Below are 21944 nucleotides of genomic sequence, written 5' to 3'. Positions count from 1 at the left end.
CAGAATTAAAGTAGAAGCCATCCAGCCTCACCTTACTCCCCTGAAATCGAACATACCTGAATCTGTCTGCCTTGATTCCTTTACTGACGCATACCTTGTCCTTGTTGTACTAACACTCAGTGTTCCCTTCCCCTGCTGAATGAGCTTAAATTCCTCCAACATTACCAGCAAACACACCCGCAATGATACTAGTCCCAATCTGATTCCAGCACAGGCCGTTCCCCCTTGTACAGGTCCCACCTTCTCCAGAAATAGTCCCAGTGATGCAGGGATCTAAACCTCCTTCCTGAATCAATTCTTAAACTACGTATTTACTCGCTCTATTTTCCCACTTCTCTGTGTATAAGCACATGGCACAATATCTGTAATTCAGAGATTACAATATTTCAGGTCCTGCTTGTTAGAATACGCCTCACTCCCTAAATTATTGATGCAGCATTTCATCCCTCATTTTACCTACATCATTGGTACCAATGTGTACTACGACCTCTGTCTTATCACCCTCCCTCTTTAGGCTAACTTGCAACTGCTCAGTGACATTTGACCCTGACACCAAGGAAGCAACACACCACTCTTGAGTCATGTCTCGGCCTACAGAAACACCTGTCTTCTCCCTAACTAATGAATCTCCTATCACTGTTGCTCTTGTTTTCTTCTTCTCTCCTGTATGGTCGGGCCGATTGAGGTGTCTGCACTCCCTAAAGAACCTGTGCCCTCATCAGCATCCAAAATGGAAAAGTGATGTTTAAGCCAGACCCCCCAAGAGACTCCTATACTACCTGCCTGATTCTCTGACTGGCTGGTGGCCCCATTTCTTTCTTTCCTGTAGTCTCTTGAGCTGTGGTACAACCATCTCTCTAAATGTGCTAACCACATAACTCCTAGACTTGCCAATGTGCCACAGTGCCTCCAGGTGCCACTCAAGCTTCAAGATATATAGCACTTCCTGCACACAGAGACTTCTAGGACACTGGTAGGGTCCATAAATTCACATTCATGATAGGTCACACATTCCAATCAGCTGCCTTCACTCACCTTAAACTTGAATTTACTTAGTTTTACTAACTTTTAGACGTATTTAATCTTAAAAATATTCTCTTTACCTTTTTCACGGAGGTGACCAAGTATGTATATAAGGGTAATGTAGTTTATGTAGTTTATACACGTTTCAGCAAAGCCTTTGACAAGGTCCCAGATGGGAGACTGATAAAGAAAGTAAATGCACTTGGAATCCAGGTTAACTTGGCAAACTGGATCCAAATTTGGCTTTTTGGTGGGGGACAGAGTGGTGGCAATAGCTTGTTTGTATGACTGGAGGCAAGTGTCCAGTGGCGTATCACAAGGATCAGTTCTGAATCACTTATGGTTCACAATTTAGATACATAGGGAAGATATAGAAGAAAATGTTGGGAAGTGTGGATAGTAAGTAAGTTTGCAGATGACACAGAGATTAGCTGGGCAATTGACAGTGAGGATGAAGATCTTAAGTTACTGAACAATATAAATGGATTGGTCAGATGGGCAGATCAGTGGCAGATGGAATTTAACCCTGTGAGACGATGCACTTTGGAAGAAGTAATGAGACAGAGTAATACTAAATCAGTGGTAAGAAACTAGGAAGTTCAGAGGAACAGAGGGATTTTAAGGCAAAAACAGAAATTGCTGGAAAAGTTGAGCAGCTTTGTAAGCATCGGTGGGGAGAAAACAGAGTTAACGTTTCAAGTCCATTGACTCTTCATCAGGATGGGATTTTGGGGAGCTTGTCACAGATCCCTGAAGGTAGTAGGACAGGTTAATAGGGTAATTAAGAAAGCATACAAGACATTTACTTTTATCAGTATTGGGATAGATGATAAGAGCAGGAGGTATGTTGACTTTGGTTAGACAATAACTAGTTAAGTAACGTGTGACGTTCTGGTCACTACACTGTAGAATGAATGTGATTGCACTGAATTGGGTGCAGAGGAGATTCACCAGGATATTGTCTGGGATGGAGCAGTTTAGTATGAAGAGAGGCTGAATAAGCCCAGACTGTTTACTCTGCAGCAAAGAAGACTGAGGCAGGACCTGATTGAGGTGTATAGTTAAGGTGGATATAAAGCAGCTATTCCCCTTACTTGAAGGTCGGTAACAAAGGGGAAAATTTTAAGGTGAAAGACAAGACGTTTAGAGAGGACTTCAGGAAAGATTTGGGAATCTTGAACCCTATGCTTGGGAGGGTAGTTGAGTCAGGAAACCTCACAACCTTTAAAAAATACTTAGATGAGCACTTGAAATGTTATAAAGGGGGTGGCACAGTGGCTCAGTGGTTAGCACACTGCTGCCTCATAGCGCCAGGGACCCGGGTTCAATTCCAGTCTCTGGCGACTGCTTGTGTGGAGTTTGCACATTCTTCCCGTGTCTGCGTGGGTTTCCTCCAGGTGCTCCAGTTTCCTCCCACAATCCAAAGATGTGCAGGTTAGGTGAGTTGGACATGCTAAAATTGCCCATAGTGTTCAGGGATGCCTAGATTAGGTGCATTAGTCAGGGGAATACGTTTGGGTGGGATATTCTTCGGAGGGTCAGTGTGGACTTGTTAGGACAAAGGGCCTGTTTCCATACTGTAGGGATTCTATGACATAACACTCGCGGCTACATGCTAAATACTGTAAAGTGTGACTAGTATAGATTTAGAGTAGCTTTTTGTCAGTACAGACTTGAAGGCTGAACAGGCTGAAGGGCTTCTTCCCTACTGTTAGATTCTATGCCAGAGCTTGTGACAGAATGAACTCATTGTTATTAAGTTGTAATGGGTAGTTCACATGTAATGTGTGCAGCTTTTAAAACAAGATTTCAAACATGAGCATCCACAATACAGAAAAGGAAGGGCTGGAAGGAGACAGAAAAAAATGGGCATGCAATTTTATTCAGGACTTTTATGTTCCTGTTTTGATTAGATTACCTCCAGTGTGGAAACAGGCCCTTCCGCCCAACCATCCAAACCGACCCTCCAAAGAGTAACCCAAACAGACCCATTTCCCTCTGATTAACTGACCTAACACTATGGGAAATTTAGCATGGCCAATTCACCTGACCTGCACATCTTTGGACTGTGGGAGGAAACCGGATCACCTGGAGGAAACCCATGCAGACATGGGGAGAATGTGCAAACTCCTCACAGACAGTCACCCAAGGCTGGAATCAAACATGGGACCCTGGTGCTTTTAGGCAACAGTGCCATGTTCTTAGTTGAAATTTAGCAGGGAAAGACTATTAGGTTCCCATGAAAGGAAACAAAGTACTCAAGCTGACTTGTGTTGTTGTTGGGTGTTAACATTACTGCTAAAAGAAAAAGCCAGAACATTTGATTTAATTTTGAGAAATGTCTTAGTCCTCAGGACCAAAGAGATGTAATCATAAGTGACACTAAATAAAAAATTGCCAAGGTATCTTTTCTGGTTACGTAATATTGTCCATATACCATAACTGAAACATGGAAACACTGAATGTTCACGGCACACAAAGTGGCCACTTAGCCCATCATATCTGCATTGGCCAAATAGTGTGACACTCAGCCTGCTCCCACTTCCCAGTGTATCTTAATCTCCTAGCATGTACCACTTCCAACTAACCTTTTAGTGATTCTTTCCATGTCTCAATTAAAAGTATTTCTTCAGCCTGATGTCGGATTAACTGCTAATTGAAGCTAACAGTTTCTTGAGTGACAAGGTTAAAAATCACACAACATCAGGTTATAGTCCAACAGGTTTAATTGGAAGCACACTAGCTTTCGGAGCAACGCTCCTTCATCAGGTGATTGTGAAGGAGCGTCGCTCCGAAAGCTAGTGTGCATCCAATTAAACCTGTTGGACTATAACCTGGTGTTGTGTGATTTTTAACTTTGTACACCCCAGTCCAACACCGGCATCTCCGAATCTTGAGTGACAAGAGCATTTTCAACAGAGCTTCAAGTCCAATTAATGTCATTGCTGATAGCTGTCATTCTTTAAACCCCAACGGCTGCTTGCTGCTTTATTTTTGATTTTACCTTCAAGGAAGTTTAACTACTATGTCTGAAGTCAGACACAATTCCCCTCTTCAAAATATTGAGCAAACCATCACAGCATACGAATCATTCTATAATGTAAGGGACAAGGTACATCAAAACATATGTATCTTAAGTTGTCACATTGCAGGTGATTGAATTCCAATTGAATACTGAATCACCGCTTTAATTAATTCTACTCTCCCTGTATATCTGCTTCAAGACTATCTTCACATAGCATAACCTAATTTCACCAAATGTATGCTGGAAGGTTGGAAGACACAGGATAGAATTTGAGAACCAAAAGGAATCAAGAAGGTTCAGAGCAGAAGTGAAAAACAAAACATATTATTGAAGAAAAGATGAATTATGAGAAAAGATTAACAGCCAAGAGAAAGGGGAAGCTCAAAGTTTTCTGTAGGGCATATAAATAGTGAGAGAGTGTAAAAAGAGGTAAAGGGCCAACCAGGTACCAAAAAGTGAATTTTGAAAGCAGAATACATGGCTGAGGTATATTACGTGAATAATTTGCACGTGTCTTTACCAAGGAATTAGATGTTATCCCAGGACATGACAGAAGAAATCCAGATTCCTTTTAAATGTTGCAAGAGTAACTTGCCTCCACCACCTTCTCAGGCAACATGTTTCATATTTCTACCACACTGAGTGAAAAACCTTTTCCTAAGATCTATTCTAAATCACTTATTCCTCACCTTAAATGTATGCCCTCTAGTCTTAGGCACATCTGCCACAGGGAAAACAGTCTCATAATCTGGCTATCTATGTCTCTCTTAACTTTGTATACCTCAATCAGATCCCCTCCTCTGCTCCAAGAAAAATAAAGCCAGCCTATCTGAATTGTGCTGAAGGACCTGCTTCTGTGTTGTATGACTATGACTCTATCCAGTGTCTCATCATAATTGAGATTTTCCATCCCAGGCAACATCCTGGTGAACCTCCTCTTGCACCCTCTCCAAAGCAATCATGTCCTGCTGATCGTGCGGCAACTAGAACTTCACACAGTATTCCATCTGTGCCCTAATCAATGATTTATAAAGTTGCAGCAAGACTTCCCTGGTCCCATATTCTACACCCCAGTTACTAAGGCAAGCATTCTACATGCCTTCCTCAACACCCTGTCTACTTGTGCTGAAACCTTCAGGGATCTATGGACTTGTACACCAAGGTTCCTTTGCTCCCCAGTACTTCCTACGCCCCTACCATTCATTATGTACATCCTTCCCTTATTAGACGTAACAAAACGTTTCACCTCTTATTTATCAAGATTAAATTCTATCTGCCATTGCTCTGCCCTACTTACCAACTGATCAATATCAGACTGTAGCCTGAGACCATCTTCCTCACTATCAACAACACTACCAATTTTTGTGTCCCTTAACTCCATGCATAGATTGCCCCTTTGGTTTCTAATAGGCCTCACACTTACCCTAGTACTCCTCTTGCTGGACGTATACTTATAAAATGCCTTGGGATTTTCCTTAATTCCATCTGCCAAAGATATTTCATAGCCCTCTTTGCCCTCCTAATTTCTTTATCAAACTCTCAATATTCCGTAACATCTAGGGTTCCCCGGACTTGCTGCCCTTGCACTTCACTCTTAGAGGAACACACTGGCCCTGAATTCTCAGTGTACCACTTTCAAAAGATTCCCATTTTCCAAATGTAAAATAACGTCCAAGGACCTGCTCCTGGTCTATGTTTGCCAAATCCTGTTTCATGATATTGAAATTAGCCTTCCCCCAATTTAGAAAGTTAGCTCCTGCACCATCCTTATCTCCTTGGCCCAACGCAGTAGTGGGGAAAATGCTGGAGTCAATTATTGAGGATGTAACATCAGAGCATTTGGAAAGCAAAGACAGAATTCACTAAAGTGAAATCATGCTTCACAAATTTTGTGGAATTTCTTGAGGATATGACCAATAGAGTGGAAGAGGGGAAATCAGCCGATGTTGTGTATCTGGACTTTCAAAAGGCTTTTGACAAGGTGCTACATAAGTAATCAATAAGCAAAATTAAAGCTCATAGTATCAGAGGGACTATATTGGCATGGATAGAGATCTGATTGGTAGACAGGAAGCAGAGAGTTGGAGTAAACAGATCCTTTTCAGATGGCAGGCAGTGACGAGTAGGTGCCACAGGGTTCAGTGCTGGGACCCCAGCTGTTCACAACATACATTAACAATTTGATTAAGGAATTGAATTCAATATCTCCAAATTTGCAGATGGCACTAAACTGGGTAACAGTGTGTGCTTTGAGGAGAATGCTAAGATGCTGCAGGGTGACTTGAAAAAACTGGCTGAGTGGGCAAATACTTGCCAAATGCAATACAATGAGGATAAATGGGAGCCTATCCACTTTGATCGCAAAAACAGGAAGGCAGATTATTATCTGAATGGTGGCAGTTGGGAAAAAGTGAAGTGCAACGAGTCCTGGGTGTCATGGTCGAAAAGTCACTGAAGGCTGGAATGCAGGCAGTGAGGAAAGCTAATGGCATGCTGGCCTTCATAGCTAAATGGTTTGTTTATCGGAGTAAGAACATCTTGCTACAGTTATATAGGGCCTTGGTGAGGCCACACCTTGAGTATTGCGCACAGTTTTGGTCACCTAGTCTGAGGAAGGACATTCTTGCTGTTGAGGGAGTCCACCAAAGTTTCACTGGACTGATTTCCGGGATAGTAGGACTGACATATGAGGAAAGATTGGATCAACTGGGCTTGTATTCACTGGAATTTAGAAGAATGAGGGGGGAATCTCATTGAAGGAAATAGAATCCTGATGGGACAGGACAGGCTAAACGTGGAAAGAATGTTTCCGATGTTGGGGAAGTCCAGAACTAGGATCACAGTCTAAGAATAAGGGGTAGGCCATTCAGGTCTGAGACGAGGAAGAATTTCTTCACTCAAGAGAGTTGTGAACCTGTGGAAAACTCTCTTATAAGAAGCTGCAGGGCCAGTTCATTAGATATATTCAAGAGGGAGCTGGAAATGGACCATGTGGCTAAAGAGATATGGGGATATGGGGAGAGGGCTGGAATAGGATACTGAGATTACATGATCAGCCATGGTCGTATTGAATGGTAGTGCAGACTCGAAGGGAAGAATGGCCCACTCCTACATCTAACCTTCTGTGTTTCTATGTTTCTGGTTCCATTATGGTCAATATTCTCAAAATGTTCACCCACTGACACTCAATCCACTTGATCAGCTTGTTTCCCTAGGATTAGATCTAACACTGCTCCATCTCTAGTAAGGCTGTCTATGGACTGACACAAAATCTCTCCTGGGTGCACTTTTAAAATTCCACTCCATCTAATACTTCCACACCAAGGCAATCCCAGTTAATGTTGGCAATGTCAAAATCCCTTGATACTATAACTCTATTCCTCTCATACTTCTGTGTGATTTGCCTACATGTCTGCTCCTCTATCTCCCCTCACTGTTGGGAAGCCTGTAGTATAATTACAGCAGTGATCATCCTTTTTTTTTCTTGCTATGTACATAAGCTTGGCAGATAGAGATCAAATTCTGGATTAGTGGTGCTGGAAGAGCACAGGTTTCCAGCATCTGCAGTCATTGTTTTTACCCAGATAGAGATCAAAGCCCAGTGGCATTGACCACTCACATTAAACTTGTGACTCGGAATGGGGAAGGGAAAGGGAAAGCAACAGGGAGTACAGAGTCAAGTAGAAAGATAAGATGCAGGTTAGCATGTGTGCAGGGTTTAACTTCAAGGCAGGCTAGGAATGAACCAAAAATAATGGTAACTTAGGACATATTATTAGAGATGTTGAAAATCGTGAGGATAAGAAAATTAGCATTAAGGCACTTTACCTAAATGCTCGTAGTATTTGTAGCAAAGCAGACAAATTAACAACACAAATCATCATGAATGATTATGATGTGGTAGGCATCACAGAGACGTGATTGCAGGGGGTTCAGGACTGGCAATTAAACATCCAAGGATTTACAACTTATCGAAAAGACAGGGAGATGGGCAGAAAGGGCGGGGATGCCTTGTTAGTTAAGAATGAGATTAAGTCTATGGCACTGAATGACACAGGGTCAGATGATGTGGAGTCTGTGTGGGTGGAGTTGAAGCACCAGAAAGGCAAAAAAATCATAATGGGAGTTATGTACTGACCACCCAGCAGTGGTCAGGACCAGGAATGCAAGATGTACAAGAAAAAGATCGGGAATGTCAGAAAAGCAACATCACGGCGACCATGGGGGACTTCAATATGCAGGTGAACTGGGTGAATAATGTTGCTGGTGGATCCAAAGAAAGGGAATTCATGAAATGCGTACAGGATGGCTTTTTGGAGCACCTTGTGATGGGACCCACAAGGGAGCAGGTTATTCTGGACTTAGTTCTATGTAATGAGCCAGACTTTATAAAAGATCTTAAAGTAAGGGAACACTTAGGAGGCAGCAATCATAAAATGGTAGAGTTCAGTCTGCAGTTGAGAGAAAGCAAAGTTGGATGTACTGGTGTTACAGTTAAATAAAGGTAATTACAGGGGCATGAGAGAGGAACTGACAAAAATCGACTGAAAGCAGAGCCAAGTGGGAAAGACAGTAGAGCAACAATGGCAGGAGTTTCTGGGTGTAATTGAGGACACAGTACACATCCCAAAGAAAAAAAGATTATCCGGGGAGGGGTTAGACAGCTATGGTTGACAAAGGAAGTCAGGAAATGTATCAAAGCGAAAGAGAGAGCCTATAAAGTCACCAAGAGCACTGGGAAATCAGAAGACTAGGAAGACTACAAAAACATAAGATAACAAAGAGAGAAATAAGGAAGGAGAGGATCAAATATGAAGGTAAGCTAGCCAGTAATATTAAAAATGATAGTAAAGATTAGATTCCCTACAATGTGGAAACAGGCCCTTCCGCCCAACAAGTCCACACCGACCCTCCGACAAGCAACCCACCCAGACCCATTCCCCGACATTCACCCCGACTAATGCACCTAACACTACGGGCAATTTAGATGGCCAATTCACCTAACCGTGGGAGGAAACCAGAGCACTCCCGTTGTAAACAAGGGGAGAACGTGCAAACTCCACAGATGGTTGCCCGAGGCGGGAATTGAACCCAGGTCCCTGGCACTGTGAGGCAGCAGTGTTAACCACTGAGCCACCATGCCACCCATGGTTTCTTTCAATATATAAGAAAGAAATGAAAGGCAAAAGTAGAAATTGGGCTGCTCCAAACTGATGCTGGAAGGCTAGTGCTAGGAATAAGGAAAGAGCTGAAGAACTTGATAAGTACTTTGTGTAAGTCTGCACAGTGGAAGACATGAGTATTATCCCAACAATTAAGGAGAGTTGGGGGCAGAGTTGAGTATGATAGGCATTACAAAAGTGAAACTGCTAGAAAAGCTAAAAGGTCTAAAAATCAATAAATCTCCTGGCCCTGATGGGCTACATCCTAGAATTCTGAGAGAGGTGGCTGAGGAAATAGCTGAGGTGCTGACTATGATCTTTCAAAAATCACTGGAGTCAGGGAAAGTTCCAGGTGATTGGAAAATCGCTGATGTTCAAGAAAGAATCAAGACAAAAGATGGAAAATTATAGGCTGATTAGCCTAACCTCGGTTGTAGGTAAAATTCTAGAATCCATTATTAAGGATAAGATTTCTAAATTCTTGGAAGTGCAGGGTCAGATTAGAACAAGTCAGCATGGATTTAGTAAGGGGAGGTCATGCCTGACAAACCTGTTAGAATTCTTCGAAGTGGTAACAAGTAGGTTAGACCAGGGAAACCCATTGGATGTCATCTATCTAGACTTCCAAAACGCCTTTGATAAGGTGCCTCACGGGAGGCTGCTGAGTAAGGTGAGGGCCCATGGTGTTTGAGGTGAGTTACTGGCATGAATTGGGGATTGTCTATCTGACAGAAGGCAGAGAGTTGGGATAAAAGGTTCTTTTTCGGAATGGCAGCTGGTGACAAGTGGGGTCCCGCAGGGTTCAGTGTTGGGGTCGCAGTTGTTCACTTTATATATTAGTGAGCTGGATGAAAGTACTGGTGCCATTCTGGCGAAGTTCACCGATGATACAAAGCCAGGCGAACAGTCGGTAGTACTGAGGAGGTAGGGAGGCTGCAGAAAGATTTAGACAGTTTAGGAGAATAGTCCAGGAAATGGCTGATGAAATTCAACGTGAGCAAGTGTGAGGTCTTAAACCTTGGAAAAAAGAATAGAGGCATGGACTATTTTCTAAACGAGAAAATTCATTAAGCCAAAGTACAAAGGGATCTGGGAGTGCTAGTCCAGGATTCTCTAAAGGTTGATTTGCAGGTTGGGTCCATGATTAAGAAAGCACATGTAATGTTGTTATTTATCTCAACAGGGCTGGAATATGAAAGTAGCGATATGCTCCTGAGACCTTATAAAGCTCTAGTTAGGCCCCCTTTAGGCCCCGTTTTGGGCCCCACACCTCAAGAAGGACATACTTGCACTGGAGCGTGTCCAGCGGAGATTCACACGGATGATCCCTGGAATGGTAGGCCTAACATATGATGATCAGCTGAGGATCCTAGGATTGTATTCATTAGGGTTTAGAAGGTTGAGGGGCGATCTAATAGAAACTTACAAGATAATGCATGGCTTAGAAAGGGTAGATGCTGGGAATTTTTCCGTTAGGCGGGGAGGCTAGGACTCTTGGGCACAGCCTTAAAATTAGAGGGGGTCAATTTAGAATGGAAATGAAGAGGCATTTCTTCAGCCAGAGAGTATCCCCTCTATTTGGTTGTGTACTGACTATATTATTTTTGAATAAACCCAATCACAAAAAAATCTTTTCATAAATATATTATAGCAAAATGGTTCTAATTAGTCTTTTTTTTATTATCACAAACCAACATTCAACTCATTTCCTATGACTCACAAAAAACAAACTACCAAACTTTCTAGTTTTTTACTAAAAGAACATTTTCTGAGATTTGTTATTTAAGATATAATTGATACTTGAGCCTGTCAAACATCTCAAACATTTACAGGAAAATGTCATCAAGTCGAGTTAAAAATTGAAAATCTTTATGAGGGTATTAATGGTTGGGAAAAGTAGTCTCTTACACTAGGCAAATGATAATCATTGGCAAACTAAATTGACTAAATTAAATGAGAACAAATGGCATTTTTGAACTCTAAATCGGTACTTTCATGAGGACTGAAAATTTACTGCTTCAAACAATTAAATGAATGGCATTCCATTTATGAGCCTCTGACACACAGCACTGCATGCTAGGAATGCACACCAGAATATTAGGCATACAGAATATCTATTACACAAGTCAATCACTGCCCATCCATTTAAATAAATGAATGGAAACTTAGATAGCCCATGCAATAGGTTCATTATCCATTGAACCTTAGAAGGGTTATAGCAGAGAAAGAAGTTTATTCAGCCCATTGTGCCAATGTGGCTAGACATCACTTGTTGGCCTTGTCCAAAACAAATCCAATGAAACAATACAAAATAAAGCCCACAATCTTTCCTGGTTCAGCAGACCTATACAACACAATGTTCATTTACCTATCAGACGATAACAATAGGTTTGAGGACCTTGTAGTACTGGAGGAGGTTGCAGAGATGAGGATATTTGAGATCATGAAGGAATATGAGAGTGACAATTGGAGTACAAGGGAGCCATTACTAATTAGTAAGGAAAACCAAAGAACTGCAGGTGCTGAAAATCAGAAACAAAATAATAAATTCAGCAGATTTGGCAGCATCTGTGGAAAGAAAGCAGAGTTAATGTTTCAAGTCCAGTGACTCTGCTTCAGAACTGATTGTAGCTGGTAAAGGTTGGTACTTACGCTGAAGATGGGTAGGGGAGGGGTAAGGAGTAAGCAATAGTTGGAGATGGAGCCCAGAGAAAGAGAAAATCAGTTGGGCCCACAAAGGAATGAGTAAAGGCCAGTCTGGGAGAATTAATAGCTGCTAATGGGGACCAACAGCTGACAATGGGTTGTACTGGAAGCAGCCCATGTGATACAAGACCTGGTGTGGCAGGGTTGGGTTAAAGACATGGGAGATGGTGCTCACACCCTAAAATGATTGAACTTGGTATTGAGGCCGGAAAGTTGCAAGCAGCAAATAAGGTGTTGCTCTTCCAGCTTGCGCTGAGCTTCAATGAAGAACTGTAGCAAGCCCGACACAGAGATGTTGGTCAGGGAACAAACACAGTGGTGAGTTGAAATGGCAGTCAGCCAGAAGCTTGCGATCATTTTTGAGGACAGAACATAGCTGTACTACTTAAGCGGTCTTCCAGTCTGCATTTCGTCTCCGCAATGTAGAGTACACCACGTTGGAGCATACTGTACAGGATACAGAGTGTGAGGATGTTTAGTCAAGGTAACCATGGGAGTGGCGGGGAGGGGGAGGGGGGGGGGGGGAGCTTGTTGTGAATATTGGTGGCCAGCCTACCTTCAGAAATGGAAACAGACATTGAAGAAAGTAATCAGAGGTGGACTTGGGAACGGTTTGGATATTGGAAGCAAAATTGAAGACGTTTCTAATTCGAGACTAGATAGAAAAGTAACACCAATGATGTCTTCTTTCATGCCAATTCTTCATTGTCCTCAATTCCTCAATATTTCAAAAATCTTTCTACCTCTTCTTTAAATACTTTCAGTGGACCAGCTTCCACAACTGTCTGGAACAGAAAATTGCAGGCATTCACTATGCTCTCAGGGAAGAAATATCTTTACATCTCAGCTTTAAATGAGTGTCCCTTTACTCTGTAGCTATACCCCCTAGTTCATGAATCCCCCACTGGTGGAAACATGTCAACATCTAATCTACCAAGCCCACTTGGAATCTTGCACATTTCAATAAGATCACCCCTCATTCTTCTAAATTTGAATGAATAAAGACCTAACCTGTTTAACCATTCTTAATAAGTAATACCTTCCTCATTGTGAACCTTTTTTGAGCGGTCTCCAATGGCAGTATATCCTTTCTTAAATACAGGAACTAAAAACTATACACAGTACTCGAGGTACTGCCTCACCAACATCTTGCACTTGTAACAAGACTTTTAGATTTTTAAACTCCATCCCTAGCAGTAAAGACCAAAATTCCATTTGACTTCTTAATTACTTGCTGCACCAAATGCTGACTTCATGTGTTTCCTGCACAACAACAACCATTTTTGGGAGTCCCTTTCGATTTATATAATAGTCTGTCGTTTGATTCTTGCTACCAAAATACACAACCTCATACTTTGCTAAATTAAATTTCTTCTGCCAGGTTTTTGCCCCATCACTCAACCCATGCATATCCGTTTGAAGACTTCTTCCATCCTCATCACAACATGCCCTCCAACCTATTTTGATATTCGCAACAAATCTGGATGTATTACATTCTGACTTACATTCTGCTCATTCTCCAAGTCATTAATGTAATCAGAACCTAATTGAGGCATAAAGACTGATCCTAATGGCACTCCACTAGAATCACATTTCCAACCTGAAAAAGACCCATTAATGTTTGTCTCCATAAATACTCTCAATCATGTGTGTTAACCAATCCTCAATCCATGCTAACACATTATTCCCAATATTGTGAGCTGTCACACTCATGACTGTGTGGCCAAATTCTGTCCCAACTCCATTTATAAATTTACTAATGACCATTTTGTTGTAGAACAGATCTCAAACAACAAAAAGGCAGAATACAGGAAAGAAATTGAGTGCTTAGCAGCATGGTATAAGTATAACAATCTCTCCATCAATGTCAGCAAAACGAAGGAGCTGATCATTGACTTCAGGAAGTGGAGTGGCGGATACGCTCCTGTCTTTATAGATGATGCTGAGGTGGAGATCACCGAAAGCATTAAGTTCCTGGGGGTGAGTATCACAAGCAACCTGTCCTGATCAACTAATGTAGACACAATGATCAAGAAAGCACTTCTCAACTTCCTCAGGAGGCTAAGGAAATTCGACATGTCCAAAAGGACTCTTTGCAATTTTCATAAGTGAACCATAGATGGTATTCTATCTGGATACGTGACAGTGTAATATGGCAACTGCTCTTACTAAGCCTGAAAGAAACTACAAAGTCGTGAACGCAGTCCAGTCCATCATGCAAACAGCCTTCCATCTATTAATTCCATCCATACTTCCTGCTGCCTCGGGAAAGCAACCAACATAATCAAAGACCCTGGTTATAGTCTCTTATCCTGGTTATATTCTCTTCCACCCTCTTCCATCAGGCAGAAGATATTAAAGTTTGCATACAAAAACAAGAAGATTCAAGAACAGATTCTTCCTGTTGTCATTTGACTTTTGAAGGGTCCTCAAAGATTTTAAATTTAATGTTGATCTCTCTCGCTGTGCACCTTCTCTGCAGCTGTAACATTGTTTTCTTTGCTTGGTTCTATTACCGTAATGCACTTTGTATGGCATGATCTGTCTTTTCAAATCAAAGCTTTTCACTGTACCTAGGTACATGTGACAATAATCAATGAAATCAAATCTTGTGCAATAATCTCTAATGTGGAACCTTTTATGTTTTGTTTCATTCAGTCACGCGATATGGGCATATCTGGCGAGGCCAGCATTGATTACCCATCCATAATTGGATGTTATGCAGACAGTTAAGAATCAATCACATTGCTGGAATCACACATAGACTGGACCAGGCAAGGATGGTAGTTTCCTTCCCTAAAGGACATTAGGGAAAAAGATGCTGCTTTTTTTCCGACAATTGACAGTGGTTTCATGCTTATTAGATTCTCAATTCTAGATTCTTTATTGATTTTAAATTCTGAAATCTGCCATGGAGGGTCTTGAACCCTGGTCCTCGGAAAATTAGTTGAGATTCTGGATTAACAGTCTAGCAATAATATCAATATGCCATTGACACCCCAATGTATTATTGAATCTTTCTAGAAATCAAAATACACTACATCTCCTAGTTCCCCTTCATCATCTTTGATCCATCCTCAAAGAACTATAGCATATTTGTCAGACATGATTTTCAATCCTGGTTAATATTTATCCCTGACCAAAATGAAAAACTATTAAATGATCATGTTGTAGGTCGGCACATTCTATCAGTGTTATGTTTCTGGCAAGTTACCTAAATTTCAGAAGTCACGCATAAAATCAGTGGTAGGGAAACTATTGGAAAAAAATTCTGAAGGACAGAATTAATCTCCACTTTGAGAGGCAAGGATTTATCCTGTGTGATGATACATTTTGGGAGAACTAAGAAGACAAGTGTTTAGACATTGAATAATAGGAGCCGAGGAAGTAAAGATCAGAGGAGCTGGATATTACAATTGCTCGACCACAATTAAAGTACTTTGAGCAGTTCTGGTCACCACTCTATCAGAAAGATGTGATTACACCTAGATAGGGTGCAGAGGAAGTTCACCAGGAATTTGCCTAGGCTGGCCTGAGTCAGCTATGAAGAGAGACCAGCAAGCCTTGGGGCTTTTTTCCACAGAGCAGAGGAGGATGGGGAAGGGACGTGATTGAGGTGCATTAAGTTACTAAGGGCATGGATGGGTAAATATGGAGAAACCCTTAGTAGAGTGGCAACTCTTCGGAAAACACAATTTGAAGGTAAGGTGCAAGTGGTTTTGAGGGAATTTGACGAGGTTTTTTTCCTACCGAGGGTGTGGTAGGTACTCACTGCCTAAAAGGGTCGTAGAGGCTGAGACCCTAAAGACATTTAACAACTATTTAGATGAACACGAGATCGCCATAATACACAAGGCTATGGGATTAGAATAGATAGATAAATGTTTGATGATTGACGCCAACACGACGGGACGACGAACCTTCTTTTCCGTGCAGTAAAACTCTTATCTCTAGGTGCATCAGTGACTGCAAACAGCAAAGAATATTTGTATACATGCAGTTTCCTCCATACTGAAGTCATGGAAGATGCTGCATGTAATCAAATATTTTACTTCTGGCACAACAAAACAGAAATTATATCAGAGTCTCAGTTTACCTTTGACGATGACCAGCACCGAACTGTAAGTCTGTCCGGCCAAATTGGAAGCGGTGCAAGTGTACCGTCCGTTGTCGCTCTGCTTGCAGTAGAGAATCCTCAGCACGAAGTTGTCCTCGTCATCGTCGAAGAGGACGTGCCGTCGGCCCGAGAAGATGACCTCGCCGTCCTTCTTCCACAGGATCTCGGGTCTGGGTTTGCCCGTCACTTGACAGCTCAGCTTGGCATGTTTGCCCTCGGTGACAGTGCACGTGCGGGCCCATCCAACCGCCGCGCTCGCGGCCCCGCCCACGCCAGTGCCCGAGAGCGGCGCATACAGCGAGCGCAGCCGACTGTAGCTTCCCGCCGTTTCGTAATCTCGCGAGAGCTGGCGGCCGGCCGAGACAACAGGCGTGGATGGGCCGTCCGTCGACGGACCTGAGGTAAGAATGTCGTGGCCGCGCATGTGTTCCCGCCTTTGCTGCAGGTGAGACAGCAGCGAGGTCTTGGCGTAGCCGGGATCTAGCGCCACGGGCAGAGCAGAGCTGGCTTCAGTCGGGGAGAGGACGACCAAGGCGACGACAACCTGGCTCTCGCCCAGACGGTTGAAGGCCCTACACAGCAAGGCGCCGCCGTCGGAAAACCTGACGCAGGAGATTTTCAGCGTGCTTCCGTCGACAGCAGCCTCCACCGAGTAGCGGTTGTTGCCGCCGTCGCCCAACCTCTCGCCATCTCTCTCCCAGTGGATGGACGGCGTCGGGTTCCCGTCCACCTTGCAGGAGAAGCTGGCGTCGTCGCCCAGGCACACGCGGAGAGAACACGGTTTGAGCAGGAAGGTCGGGGCGTGCTGCGCTCCCGGCGCCTCGTCCAGGTCGACGCCGACCCGCAGAGTGACCGCCGCGTACGCTTCGCCCACTGTGTTGTTGGCCCTGCAGATGTACTGGCCGCTGTCACCTGTGCACAGGTCGTAAATGGTCAGCTTGTACATGTCGCCGTCCTCCACCGTTTTGAAGCGGCCTCCCGACTTCACCGGCGCCTTGTCCTTTTCCCACACTACCACTGGCACCGGGTTGCCGATAATCTGGCAGGCGAGGGTCGCATCCTTACCGGCGGAGACAGTAAACGCCTTGGGTCGGGCTAAAAATCTGGGGGCTCCGCCGAAATCCATCATTGATCTAGAATGGAGAAAGGAACTAACTTTTACACTTTGAAGGTCATGAGAACCGTTCTTTCTAGTATCTTTCAGTGCGCTCCTTCAGTTGAGGTCGTACAAAAGTCGTCAATCGTCACCCCTTCCCCTCCCTGAGTTACAGCACTGTCTTAAAAATAGAATCAGCTGTCCACTCTTATCTCGGTACACGTCCATTTGTAGAACCAATCCTTGACAATATGTACATAACACCGTTAACAATAGCATACACAAACTATCTGTGTTGATTTTAAAAAGTACACAGCACATTTTAGGTTATTTAGCGTTGTATTTTAAGTTAAAACCTGGAAATGCATTCAGTTCTTTAAATTAGTTCAGACACATATTTCTGTTCCAGTGAATGCATTTCTTTTTTGGGGGGGGCGAGAACTAAGCAGCGTGCGAGAAAACGTACCTGTTTTCAAATCGACGGCAATCACGAAGAACATTTAAAAAATTCAAATATATAAACCGCGCATCGGAGTACGGTATATCAGAAGGTGGATTCCAAGGAGATCTGAATGAATCATCCAGATAGTTTGTCCAAAGACGAAGTGCGAAAGATAGGATGAAAGTTTGTGAAAACCAGTGGCTGGGGCTGTATCCCCCAGTCTCCTGCAGTAGTTCTCGATTTTGCCTTGTACCCTGGTCTGTGCCGAATGCTAAATCGTTGACGTACTTTGCTTTACTCAGCCGAAACTCCAAAATAGATTGGTGACATTTGCGCAGGCGATTGCATTACAGGCCTGTGAGATGAGAGCGACAGCATCTCCAAAGTACCCCTTCGAAATTACCACTACATTTCGAGATGTATTCCTATCTTCGTTTGCATTACTTTTGTCGGTTGTGCCCTCCATAACACTTCCCTTAGACGAGTTTTTAAATTACATTATTCTGGTGCATTAATTTGTGAATAATCTCAATCCATTTTTAGAAACTTTTGAGTATTGTACTTATCATCCCCCACAGTTGAGAATGGTTTGCTCTATAATGCAATCTCATGGGGGCTGGTGGTAAGATTGACAACAGCAAATGTTTGCAGCTTTATAATAAAATCTTCTGAAATTTTATACCAATTTGGCTTTCTCCAGAATCTGTCTACAGGATTCTATTTTGATGTAAGGTATCACATATTATCATATTCCATGATCTAATGCCTTTTCAGTAAACATTTTGCAGCTTATTAACAAAGTGTCAGAGTTGATTTTGTTTCATAATAATGTTGGAGATCATTCAAGCAGCAAACTAAGTTCCAAAATAAGATAAATAAAATTATTTATATACTGTTATTAATGTGACAGTGCCTTACATTTATCATGAGTTAGTACTTTGAATAGATCCAAAAAATGTATGCAGTAATTACCGAGGACCAGATAAAGTCAAGCAATGATAGTCCCAAACAACAATTCTGTCATTAGAGAGAGGCGACTGGTAGTTTAACATGAGGGTCACCAAAGCTTGAACATAATTTGCAGAAAACGGAACCCTGCATTAAGAAAAATGATTTCCAACAAGTGTAAATAGTCCACATAAAGCTTTACTTACATTATCCTGAAAGAAATAATATTGAACTCAAAACATTAATTCTTGTTTCTCTGTTCACAGATGATACCAGACTTGCTGAGTTTCTCTACCGTTTGCTGTTTTTATTTCAGACTTCCAACATCCCACATTACCTTGCTTTTCTCTTAAATTATTTGTTAGTGTAACTATTAGTGCACTCTGGATTGTTCAGACCATGCAGTCTAATCACAGAATCGCATCAATTCTTTTGTTTTGGAGCATAAGCTGATTACTGATGGTTGCCTGCCTATTCTGACCAACTGGAAGAATATTTTGTTGGATTCAATCAGACAGTTGTTGGGATGTGCAGCCTATTCATCTGGTATTCCACCAGCAATGAAATTCAGATATGACATTGTTCAATTATGTCATTGACAGAACTTTGGACTGACAATAGCATTCTATTAGTCAAAAATGCCATTTATTTTCAGCAGCATTCTTATGCACAATATAAAAGATCGTGTTTTTGGGTTTAATACATAAGGAATTACCATTAGAGAGTAGAGATTTGGAATAAATGTTTCATTCAGGTTTTCAGCTCAGCCAGCCAGCTTCTGTGAGCAAGTAGGGCTGGACAATAAATATTGGCCCAGCCAACAACACCCACATACTGTGAATTTTTATTTCAAGGAACCAGTGGATTTCCACAGGGATCAATATTGGTGTCTCATCTATTAACAGGCGATATTGTGGCTCAGATGGAGGGATTGATTATTGTCAAAAAGCAAGCAAGGTAAGAAAGAAAATGCTGAAAAGGATAGTATGATTCACAAAGGGACATAAATGAATGGACAAAAAAGATACATGTAGCTTAATCAGGGAAAATGTAAAGTCTAATAGCAGGAAACATCAAAATAATTATTTGAATGGAGAGGCTGCGGAATGCCATGGTACAGAAGGATCTGGATGTCCTTATATATGAATTGCAACAAGTTAATATGCTGGTACACGAAGTAATTAAATTTGTTGGCCTTTATTTCACAAGGAATGGAATATAAAACTGGGGACATCTTATTGCAGCTGTAAAGGACATTCAGAGAAATTTGAGCCTTGAAGTAGTAGAGAGGTTTATGGTATTGACAATTCCTTGAGCTACACCTTTGGGAATTCCTTGCTCCTAGTAGAACTGTCCTGGTGACCAATTCAGAGGGAGGTCCCAGAAAGAAAGTGCAATTTGAAAAGTCTTTGATGGCAGAACAAGTCTGGCAAGATGGACTGGATCACTGCAGCTTAACACCACCAATCTGATTGCTAGATCGTCAAGATTATGAGAATAATAACAGCGCCTCAAGGTCCAACATTATCAAAGTCATGTGGGTTTCTCCCAGGATCCACCTGCCAAATCCAGCTCAATGGAGATTGGGAATGTGAAGGAGGCTGTGAAAGTGGGTCCAAAAGAGAAAATGATGGAAAATCTCAGCAGGTCTGGCAGCATCTGTAAGGAGAAAAGAGTTGACGTTTTGAGTCTAACTGACCCTTTGTCAAAGCTGGGTCTCCTATTTTCAATAATCTGCAGACAAGTGATGGATGCATGTCAGGACAGAGGTTACTGTGTTGATGCTAAATGGGGACCGGGCTAGAAAAAAATGCCCTAAAATAGGCTGTGCTATTCCTAGTTGTGGTCAAAGAAAGAAAATTAAAATTCATAAATTGGAATGTTAAAACACACATTGATAATCTCAAAACTGAAGACCGAAGGGAGATCTACAATTGTACTATGGGAACTGTCAAGACTCCAAATTTACATCACCATGTTCAATGAGACCTGTCTTCCTCGGAGGGTGAGCTGAAGGGACTAATGAGCGTACACATTCTGCTGGATAAAGAAAAACTAACAGTCCCCCATAATCCAGTCTTTGCTTTGATGACTGGAATAGGATCCTGGATGCACAACCAGAAGTTCCTATTTGAATAAATGAAAGGCTTATGACACTTTGACTACAACTCAGCTGTAATGAATATGCTACAGTCAATGCTTATGGAGCAATCCTTGACTTTAGAGTCACAGATGTACAACATGGATATAGGCCTTCAGTCCAATTTGTTCATCAATGCCAAATAGATATCTTAAATCAATCTAATCCCATTTGCCAGCATTTGGCCCATATACTTAGAACATAGAAGAATACAGCGCAGTACAGGCCCTTCGGCCCTCGATGTTGCGCCGATCCAAGCCCACCTAACCTACACTAGCCCACTATCCTCCATATGCCTATCCAATGCCCGCTTAAATGCCCATAATGAGGGAGAGTCCACCACTGCTACTGGCAGGGCATTCCATGAACTCACGACTCGCTGCGTAAAGAACCTACCCCTAACATCTGTCCTATACCTATCCCCCCCTTAATTTAAAGCTATGTCCCCTTCCTATTCATTTACTTATCTAGACGCCTCTTAAATGTGTTGTAATTGTATGAGCCTCCACCGCCTCCTGTGACAGCTCATTTCATACACACATCACCCTGTGTGTAACGAAGTTGCCACTTAGGTCCCATTTAAATTTTTCCCCTCTCACCTTAAACCTATGTCCTCTAGTTTTGGACTCTCCTGAGGAAAAGACCATGGCTGTTCACCTATCCCCGCATTCCCCACCCCATGATTTTATAAACCTCTATAAAATCACCACTCAGCCTCCAATGCTCTAGGCAAAACAGCTCCAGCCTATTCAATCTTTCCATATAACTCAAACCTTCCAAGTGTGGTAACATCCTTGTAAATCTTTTCTGAACCTTCCCAATTTTACATCTTTCCGATAGCAGGGAGACCAGACCTTGACTTTGATGAGGATGCAAAGGAAAAATTTTCTTCTGACTTTGAGGAAGTCAAGGATGGTAACCGAAAGGAAGAGACCATTATTTTGGAAGCTTTAATGTTCAGGTTGGCCATAACTCTGATGCCTGGACAAAACGTACTGTGGAAAACAATGTACTAAAAGCCAATGCAATTTGACTTACTGACAAAGTGTGCTCAGCATTGCTTTATAACATGCACCCTCTTCTGCCAGAGGACAAATGCAAATCCACACAGAAGCATACAGGATCAAAGCACTGGCACCATCTGGTCTATGTTTGACTCAAACAATTGTATTGTTATGATCCCAGCTGATGATAATACTAGATGAGTCAGGTCCCAGTGAAACCTCACTTGGTAGATCATAAGTTATACTTTACCAGTTGGTTAGCTTGGTGGTTAGTCATTGAA

At 42.3% G+C, this 21944-nt stretch overlaps 1 protein-coding gene across 4 annotated transcripts in view; it reads right to left on the bottom strand.

Moving 5' to 3' along the window:
• The window catches only part of obscnb (obscurin, cytoskeletal calmodulin and titin-interacting RhoGEF b), a 799195-nt gene extending 780801 nt beyond the window's left edge, over nucleotides 1-18394 (bottom strand). For 2 of the 4 annotated variants that reach the window (XM_087987577.1, XM_087987579.1), the window contains exons 1-2: nucleotides 17596-18386; nucleotides 16013-17166 (exon numbers count right to left, since the gene is read on the bottom strand). In XM_087987577.1, the coding sequence (XP_087843703.1) occupies nucleotides 16013-17162 (1150 nt within the window). In that variant the 5' untranslated portion in view covers nucleotides 17163-17166; nucleotides 17596-18386. Of the gene's footprint in view, nucleotides 1-16012; nucleotides 17167-17595 lie in introns of all 4 variants that reach the window. The other 2 variants (XR_015757277.1, XM_087987576.1) reach the window with 2 other exon arrangements.
• Between the last annotated feature and the right edge of the window lie 3550 nt (nucleotides 18395-21944).

This window comes from Chiloscyllium plagiosum, unplaced genomic scaffold, assembly GCF_037043375.1.
Source record: "Chiloscyllium plagiosum isolate Xiang-an unplaced genomic scaffold, Cpla_swu_hap1 HiC_scaffold_5, whole genome shotgun sequence".
Lineage (NCBI taxonomy): Eukaryota > Metazoa > Chordata > Chondrichthyes > Orectolobiformes > Hemiscylliidae > Chiloscyllium > Chiloscyllium plagiosum.
The sequence above is the reverse complement of the archived record's forward strand: the minus strand, read 5'-3'. Positions and strand labels throughout refer to the sequence as shown.